Source organism: Rhopilema esculentum, chromosome 9 (genome assembly GCF_057945365.1).
Source record: "Rhopilema esculentum isolate cy_ngs chromosome 9, ASM5794536v1, whole genome shotgun sequence".
NCBI classification, from domain to species: domain Eukaryota; kingdom Metazoa; phylum Cnidaria; class Scyphozoa; order Rhizostomeae; family Rhizostomatidae; genus Rhopilema; species Rhopilema esculentum.
The window spans coordinates 12,468,272-12,477,760 of NC_142823.1; the positions used below are offsets into that span (position 1 = coordinate 12,468,272).

Here is a 9,489-nt window from a genome sequence, read left to right on the forward strand (position 1 = left end):
GAGTAGAACTTCGATGTAGTCTTATTTAACGTGCAGAGAACACGGAGTCAGAGGAGCTTCAGTAAGACGCGTGTTGACTTTAACTGGGGTTATCGTAACTAAATTAAATGAATCTATCTACATACATATATACTAAACTGATTGTTGTAACTATAATTGAATGACGCTAGGAAAACAATGCATAGGTTGGGAGAGGCAAGGTGACAACAGCAGTGTTTTGATGCTGATGATCGTCATGGTGATTAATGATGATGATGCCGTAATTGCCTGTTGGGAAATGTCTTACGTGTTAAGTGGAATGTGATGAATAGGCAGAAACGAGTGTATGGTGTAGGATGGAAAATAGGCCTAGGCAGGGTCACTACAGGGTTACATATCCATTAACACCGTCACAGTTACTTTATGGTAGAAATGTTACATTGTCGCCAAATGATAGTTAATGCCAAGTTGTTAATTAATGCCATAAATTTGTTTTTGCCAGTTTCTTTGTGAAATGGCAAATGCATGGGATCTATAAGGGAATAAATTGAAGATAAAAAATTCGGTAAGGCAAAGAGAAAAAGATAAAAAAACATGTTTTTTTATCTCTTTGGAATGGCCAATTTCTGCGATTTCTCTCTCTCTCTCTCTCTCAAACATGTTCACTTCTGATAGGAATAAGTCAGCCTGACCAATCAAAAAACTCTGCAAACAGAGCAAGGCCTTAGAATTTCTGCAGCAAATTCAAACACATTGAATGTTTATAAAAAATCAGTGGACCAATTAATAATCCGATGTTCTTAGAATTATTTCAAACAAAAGTGAAACCTACTTCTGTTACGAGGAAGTCAGCAAGTGCAAACAATTTCTGTGAAACAAAGGAAAGACCACATAAATTCGCATCTAGAAATGCTCAAACACAGTGGCTACATGCTGGTTGGAAACATAACAGTTCTGCTTGATTCGGGGTCAAAATTCAATTTTCTGCACCAGGCTAATCTTACTTTTCCAGTATGGGGCCATAGGGTGCCCGCGTAGCAGGCTTTGCGTGGACGTGTCTTCCGTTCATACACCAATACGACTTAAAGCCTCGTTTTGCAAATTTATCCAAACTTCACTTTATGACTTGTTAAAACTCAGAATTGGTTTCATCATCATAATTTAAGCATAGATACAAACTTTTATGGGGTTTGTGATTGTATTTTAGATTTTACGGAGACATGGAATTTTAAAACTTGTAAGAGATTTGACCGCAAAAATCGTTCAAGGGGAAACTTTACCCCCCTAGTCGTAAATCACGGTCAAATTCCTTATAAAATTTTTATCAACTTTGTGAGGAATACCAAAATGAAAACTTACAAGTACACGAAAATCTTTGCTCTCACTACGAATCTGGGATAAGAAATTCGGTACAAAAGAATTTGAGGACTTTTTTCAAAACAAGACCGTTATTCGATTATGTTTTGCATTGAAATATGTTTTGCAAGCTACGATCTATCCATGGTCCTTGTTCTAATGTTTTCATGGGTTACCCCCTTGTTTTTTTTATTTTGCGATGAACTGTGGCGCTCGTTTTCTTTTCATATTTTGCAGGCTTATCTAAAAGCTCTGTTCTTTATTCTGAATTTTTGACGTTAAACACTTTCAAGGGCTTCTTGCAGAAGTCCTTATATTTACATAGGATTCTAATGTTGAAGTATTCTAACCGTGTACTTTCCAGCATTGGTGCACTCGTTGGACTCAAGTTTATTCCGATCATGATGTTCAGTTTTGCAGCATTGCATTCTTTCAGTTGTCAATGAGTCAGGGTGCTTGTTTAAATATTTTGCTGGTTTATTAAAAAAGTCAGTACTTTATTCTGAATTTCACATTAAAATATGCTTAAAAAGAAAGGATGCAGACCCCAGCAGAGAAATGCCCCCAAATGCTATTTTTAGACTGTGATACTTGGTCCCAGGCCCCAAGACCGTTTATCCTAATAATACTGCTGCTAGTTGTGATACCAGCATGAGTGAAGCCTTATGTGCTGATGTAGGTAATGAATCAGTTATGCATGTTCCGCTAATGAGCATACTGATGAAAGTGACAAGAGATGGGGGTACTGAAGCTTTTTGAGATGCAAGAAATTGGGAAGGGTCCTCAATCTTATGCGAAAATACATGTTTCCTAATGATATTGGCAGCTTTAGAAAGGCAAATTCCATCATCCTGGTCATTCTCTAGACATGCCTGATAAATCGCGGTACCGGTTTCTTCCTTGGGTGTTAGGAGAACATTGTTTCCTTGCTTTTCTTCCTGGAGCTCTGGGATGTGATGTAAGATGTCATTCTTCAAACGAGTACTGTGCACATTCTTTAAACTTTCTGCAGTAGCACCATGCGCCACAAGACGATCGCAAAAGAGCTTTTTGATACAGCTTAACTTGAATACGGAAATATTCTTGGAAGATTCTACCATGTCCCTAAGACAATCAATAATCTCAGCCAACACTGCCCCTTTTCTAATAGCGTCCTCTGTTTCGTGAACAGATTTTGTTCGATGAAAGCTTTTCAGACGGTTGTAAAGAGCGGCAAGGCATTGCTTGTGATATTGGGCCTTAACTGCTACCATGTCACCTTCGCTTAACTTGGCTAAGAGTTTTTCATCAAAGAGCTCTTTTACCGCGTCATGAACATTCTTGTCCAGGCCAAGTGTTTGAGCGTTTGTCAAATTCACTTCCAAATCATCCTTTTCACAAAAAAGCACATAACTTTGAAATTATCTGCGCTGTACCTTTGGCGTGTGCTAGGTGGGGCCTGAGCGATTTCAACATCAGCTGTTTCTTTCTTTTTTTCCTACATACCCTTTGGTAATGGTAGTCGTCATATTTATTTTTGCAACACTTATGGAATTTGGCCTCATTTTGCAAAAGATTGCCAGCTTATACCTCGTTGCTTGTTAAGCCTGTCCTTGTATCAAGGAAAGAAGGAAGCTCACCAATGCCCTGAAACCTTTTAAGCTGTTCTGCAATGCTTTTGTATCCTGAACCTTTATCGGAGTGAGTGCCTTTCCTTGCTGGACATTCTAGTACCTCTGATGTCGTTTCTTGGCAAAAAAAACAACTTTCCCAGTTTGTCTCCAGTATTTCTTTGCTCATTGAACTAGATCTGGTCAACTCGCTATGGGGGTTAACCAGTTGAAATATTTTCTTAGACATTTCACGTATCATTGTCTTATTTCTCAAAAAAATCGGATATGAATTGTTTGCAATTTCGATGGCCCCATCGCTATTGTTAAACAAGACAATAGATCCTATCACGAAAGTAAACTTTTGAAGGAAATGGAATGAAACCATTACAACATCCGGTTCATTTACTGTGTTTGAAAAGGAAGGAATCAGATTTCTTCCACTAAAATTCTGTTCGAATACTTTTTTAAATTATTTAAGCTAGACTGCACAAAACCTTTATCAATATTCTGCAGGAGAACGAAAAAAGATTCTTAATTCCCTATGTAAATTTCCTACGAAAACCAAAATAAAAGAGTTCATCAAAGTAATAAGGATAACCACTTCCGCCGACTAGGACCTAGGACAGCGGTCTAAAAATAGCACACAGGGGCAGTTCTCAGATGGGGTCTGCTTCCTATCTTTTCGAGCATATCAAACTGCCCATTTCTTTCAAATTTCATATTGTTATCACAACTAGCAGCAGTATTTTTACAATTAAAGCTTTTGGGGCCTGGGACCAGGTACTACAGTCTAAAAATAGCAATTGGGGGCATTTCTCAGCTGGGGTCTGCATCTTATCTTTTCAAGCATATCAAACTGCCCATTTCTTTTAAATTTCATGTTGTTATCACAACTAGCGGCAGTATTTTTACAATTAAAGCTTTTCAGGCCTGGGACCAAAGACAACAGCCTAAAAATAGCATTTGGGGCATTTCCCAGCTGGGGTCTGCATCTTATCTTGTTCAGCGCCCAAAACTACCCTTGTGGACGAAGTTTCATGCTGGTATGCGATTTTGCATAACTCTCTCCAAAATCTGAGGCTAACAGCCCTGACTAATGGGCTCAGACAAAGGTTGAAAAGTGGGGGGGGGGGGGGGGGGCAAGTGAAAATTGAACACCCATAACAAAAGATTTTGAAAAAACTCTATTGTTTTGCAAAAAAGTGGGGGGGGGGGGCCAAGGCTCCCTTGGTCCCCCTTCGTCGGAGGCCCTGTCTAACCATGTACTTTCAAGCCCTCGTTAATTTGTCGTACCCCATTAAAACATAGGCTCAAAGTTTGATATGTTCACGAAGAGGCATCCAGCAAAGCCATTTATTTATTTACTCTTCACCCCCTCAAAATTTGAAAATAATTGAATCTTTATATGAATTTTCCTTAATATATGTGTCTAAAATTTCATATTGCCGAAATAGAATATATATAGTTTCACAAATGTTTCATTTTTGAGGACTTTTAATCATGCTATAAAACCTGACTGATAATAAACTATCCTAACCTGTGTTCAATGGCAGATTTCTAGCAGAGAAACGAATATGTACTTCATCATCATAATAATCATCAAAATGTTCGCTAGGTTAAAATAATTTATTGGTAAAAATTCATAAATTAAATTTTAAATTGACGGTCTTATTTTCTTTTTTGTCCCTTCTTTTTCCCGTAATAATCCGTACGTGGATTTCATCGCCGGGCCTGTGAAATGAAAAAAAATTTGTTAGGAATTTGCGGCAAGGAAGGAGAGTGTAGGCACAGCAGTTATCATTTACGTCAATTTCATTTTGCTTGCAAGGAAAAGAAAAAGAAAAGATGCAACCTATTGTTACCTTATCTGTCGAACAGGGTGCCCTGCTGGTGTTACAAGGCGAAACCTTGTTGCGCGCGGTATCTCAAACTCTCGAGCGATCTGCCCCTTCATTCGAAAGACATCATCATGATGTGGAAGCTCCTGTGAATATCAGGTGTACATGACACCTTGAAGGGGTGAAACAATTTATTAATTCCAAGGAAATGCCGAAGCAGGAACATGGACTAAATCGAATGAGTATAAGAACAACATGAATAAAAAATAAAATAAAATAGCTCTCACCCGTCGTCTATTGAGGGAACAATGAGGGAACTGTGTGTTTCATAAACATCCTCGTAAAAAAAACAATTGGAAGTAGGGCATGAGAATCTATGAAATAGGGCTCCTATCAATCGTTGAAACTATTTGAGAGGGGGACGCAACATTTTGAATTACCCTTCATCGTTACAATAAACACACAAAGATCATCCAAATTAATCAGATTAAAGCTAAACAAAGTCCAAAGAAGAAATGTTTTTGATTCGAATTGTGGTGCCAGTACGTCTCATAAATGAAAAAGAGGAATAACCGGTATTAGATTTCAGAGCTAGTGTATGCGTAGAAACAATTCATTAAAACTTGCATGCATGTCGAAATGTAAATGGCTGGAAAACCTGCTTTTTCATTTAGAAACACTTGAGATTTCGTTTAGAATTCATTCAACATATTTATCTTCAGAAACGGGAAGCAAAATTTGAGTACAAACAAAGTAAAACACGAAGAGATCTTTGATATCAAAAATCGCTTACCGTGTGATGAAGCTGGATGAGAATATCCTTTACAATACTTTGGTCAACGCGCCATGGCAATATCCTGCAAAATATCCAAGAATAACCAAAATGAAAGCTGTGACCCAGCAAGTTTGCCAAAATCAAATGTCGACATTAAATATCAAGATTCTTAATCGATGCCTCACTAATGACCGTTAACGACACGCACTCACAAAAAAGTTTCCCTAATAACGATCTTGTAGACAATGGGGTCACATCAGAAAGGGGGCGTAGCTTGATCGTTGTTCGCAACACATCAGGCAAAACTGTCCTATAAAATTTAAATTTCCTGAATCTCGGCGATAGATTTTGCTGAGAATTGCCATTTGAAACATTAAAAAAATTGTGCATAATAGTCATCATTCTAATGATTTGATCTTACGAAATTTCAGCGTTGTTTCTAAAGGTTTCAGTTTTAGCAATAGTTTGCCATGAAATAATAATGACGGTACATCAAATGACTCTAGAAGGTTACAAGTATATATTTGAATGGTATATAGTTCACATTTCGATATTTTCTTTGAAAAAGCGCTTGCCTCTCAACCCACTTGAAAAATTGTGCATGAACGTCACCATGTTGATGTTTTGATGCTTGGAAGTTTCAGCATTGCTACTTAGAGTTCAATTATCCAGGGACAGTCTCAGAATAAGTAAAGAAACAAATGTAATGTATATGGAGTTGAAAAGCTCATGAATATTTACTCACAGATTACCACTCAATTAATCAGTTAAAACAACATTAAGTGAATGACATGATGTCAGGATAGCATGATTGTGAAATTACGGCTTTGATGTATCAGAAATCACCACCGCTACATTTGACAGCCATAGAGTCCAAATATCAGCTTTGCTACCCAGACTTAATGACAGATGCTACCCGGCAATGGTCTATGAACATAAAGATATAATTTGGAATCCGTTCAGATCTCTGGGTTTAACATCTTTTCACGGTTTTGGTAGCTTATTATTTTATTGGCTCCTAGATGAGTGTTTAGTATTTATGAACATCATTTATGACACTATGAATTCAAACTCCATAAACGGCCGCATCAAATTTCACATGGAATTTTAACTCTAAAAATACCTGCTGTCTGGATGGGATATTTGATCCTTATGTAAACAATCAATCAGATCAAAAGAGATCATCATTTGTTGTTTGACAATTTCAAAGAAAAAATATAAACAAAGACACTCAATCGCATCAATTGAAATTACGGCCCTGTCCATTGATGTAGTTATTGGTGAAGGCAATTGATGAAGGTTTGAAAAAGAATTCTGCATAATAAATTAATTTCCTTACGATACAGTAAAGCCAATGCCACCATTCAAATCGCTCAATAAGGTCTTTCAATTGGTGTAATTCAATTTGATGTGCAATAAATAACCCCCCCCCCATTTTTTTTGTGTAACCCCACATTTAACTTCTACGGTTCATTGAACTTATATTTGATTCCTTTTGATATAATACGAGTTCATTGAACTTGCATGAACCATTTAAAACAGTTCTCAATCAATGTATGACAGAAACAGCAATATTCCACATGCTCATTATAAGAAGGAAGACGAAAAAACATGAATGTCCACAATTTCGTTCTAACAATAATTTATAAAATATTTAATTAACAAACACAACAACCAAAAGCTAATATACAATTTACAATAAATAACAAATCTATAAAATAAAAAAAAATTCCCTAAACAAACTACTGAACTAAACATTGAACAAAAAAAATTTAACGGTTAAAGACTGGCCTGCTACCGGCATGAAAAATGTATTTCGCCCCGATTTGGGGGTTTGTTTTGTCTTGTTATGTCTTTGGTGACTTGGTTTTGTGAACTTGACAATTATTGTCATCCCTGGTCTGTAGGGAGAAGAGAAACGTTACTAAGCCGACACTAATTATGCAACAAAGACATTGAAATACACTCATTTTTTGATAAGTGCTGGACAGTAAAAAATATTATGAAACTGTAGTACTCGAAGCTAAAAAATTAAGAAAATATATAATCGTGACTTGAACAACTGAGAGCAACGAAATTTTGTGAAATCCAAGAGCATTGCCCTACTATTATTCTGTTGCCCTAGAACTTAAGACAAAAACGAATAAATACTTTGTTGCCTAGAACTTAAGACACATAACGGAAGCGAATCTATTGATGTGATAAAAAAGGTCACTCGTGACACCATAATTAAGAAACTTTTAAGAACAATGAGTATTGAAATTTCCAGAACATCAAGAAACTGGAGTAGTCAGCATCGACCTTTATTTCTCATAAATAATGAGAGTATTGTTAAGATGAAAAATGAAATTCTCTCAATACTATCACCAAAAAGGTGTCTAGGCATAGAGACATAATTTGAAATCTGTGCAGATGTAGGGGCTTAATATCTTTACACGGTTTTAGTAGCTTATTATTAAATGGGCTCATAGATGAAGGGGAGCATTTCCGAACATATATGTCTGTAAAAAAGAAACTGAATGCTTGTTTATTGAGAATACACACTTTTTTATAAGAATAAAGTCTACAAGAATATTGAAACTCATAAAGTCCATAAGAATATTGAAGCTCATCAAGTCTATAAGAATATTGAGGCTCGAAATTGCTAAAATTTAAAATTAATTTAATAATAATGCCAGGCTCAACCTTCATCAAGACTGAAAACTTTCCTTTATCCAGATCTGAATACGATCGTATTTGTAAAATTACAATTTGCATTTTAATATCACATTTGTTGTTCTGTTTGTTTTTGCTCAATTCAAAATGAAGCAACACATAAGAAAAATTAAATGTTTTTCTTTGATCTTAAGGCGAATTAAGACCTTGTGTCGAGCAAGAATAACTTCAGAATAATCTTAGGCTCCAAATGGAAAATTTTTAACAATGTTAAGGCTCGGCAGAAAATTAGGTATTCTTATAAAAAAGTGTGTAGAGCCATTTTAAGCAGAGCTTAAAGGGGAGAGGAAATAGGGAGGGGGGGGGGAGAGGTGTCACTAAGCATGAAAATACAGCAGGAATATATTGTCTTAAATACCTTATCTCTTTCAATCTTTTTCTGTCCCCATTCAGCATTATGAATGGGGATTTTCTTTGCAGCTGAAACTCCTTTGTGATTTGGCGCTTCATTGCGACAAATTTCTTTTGGTATGACAGCATCTATAGAATATCCAATAAATATATCAAGATTTACAGTTCTAATCAGTCAAAATCACAAGCTTCACTCCCAAGAGCAATTTAGAATAGTCATCTTGATGCATTATTGATTGATTCCAACAAAGCCTAATGGTCAAGGAGTTGAGTGGAAGAAAGTAAAATTATAACAAAATTTAATTCAACTCTAAATGCAGGTCAAGCAGAACGTCCACTTATGAAGTTCATATTATTCTTGCTGAAGAATATTTACTACCTGTGGCAATAAGAAAATGAGCAAAGGTTTCTTACTCCTGTTAGATAATGCAAAGTCATGAGATCATACCTTCTTCCTTCCCCCAACGACAACTTCCACCTGCTGCTCTCTTTTCTTTTTACTTTTTTTTCCACTTCCTAAAAGATATTCCAAAATTTTTAACGCAAACAGTCAACCATTCTAAGCTGCCTATCATCACGAAGGGTAACGGTTGATAGGGTACAATTATTGTTGTCAAACTGACTAAATATCAAAACTGTTAAATGAAAAAATTTAAATCTTTTAATTTGCTAGTATAGTAGCACTGAAGATATTGAAATCTACTATTCAAAATCGTCTTGAAGACAACTTAAACCCTAAGATCAATTTAGAATGATCACATTTGATGCAATATTCATTGAGTGCAACAAAGCGTAAAGCAGAATTCACACTGGACGCGTCACGGCGCGGCGCGTCACTGAGCGTCATCGAGCGTCGCGTCATGTACTTCTTCATGCTATTCAC

General features: G+C 36.3%; 1 protein-coding gene across 7 annotated transcripts; it reads right to left on the bottom strand.

Annotated features, from left to right (window-relative positions):
- Window positions 1–4,504: 4,504 nt before the first annotated feature.
- On the bottom strand, window positions 4,505–9,159 carry LOC135694147 (uncharacterized). 7 transcript variants are annotated; one of them, XR_016144010.1, is made up of 4 exons: window positions 5,753–9,159; window positions 5,559–5,622; window positions 4,790–4,937; window positions 4,505–4,658 (listed from the first exon to the last, which is right to left on the bottom strand). XR_016144010.1 is itself a non-coding variant. In XM_089110004.1 (4 exons), the coding sequence occupies exons 1-4, from the start codon at window positions 5,940–5,942 to the stop codon at window positions 4,568–4,570; spliced, it is 471 nt and encodes a 156-aa protein (XP_088966130.1). In that variant the 5' UTR covers window positions 5,943–9,159; the 3' UTR covers window positions 4,505–4,567. The 7 variants fall into 7 exon arrangements, 1 of the variants encoding a protein (XP_088966130.1); XR_016144011.1 differs by having other exon boundaries at window positions 5,749–9,159; XM_089110004.1 differs by having other exon boundaries at window positions 4,790–4,911; window positions 5,749–9,159.
- Window positions 9,160–9,489: the final 330 nt, after the last annotated feature.

What these genes read in the sequence shown, in the direction of transcription:
- LOC135694147 (XM_089110004.1), bottom strand. Translation starts at nt 5,942, where the DNA reads ATGATGACTATTATGCACAATTTTTTTAATGTTTCAAATGGCAATTCT. An exon ending in TTAGGGAAACTTTTTTGTGA is followed by an intron (nt 5,623 to 5,748) that starts GTGCGTGTCGTT and finishes GATATTTTGCAG; the next exon opens with GATATTGCCATGGCGCGTTG. An exon ending in TCATCCAGCTTCATCACACG is followed by an intron (nt 4,912 to 5,558) that starts GTAAGCGATTTT and finishes TGATATTCACAG; the next exon opens with GAGCTTCCACATCATGATGA.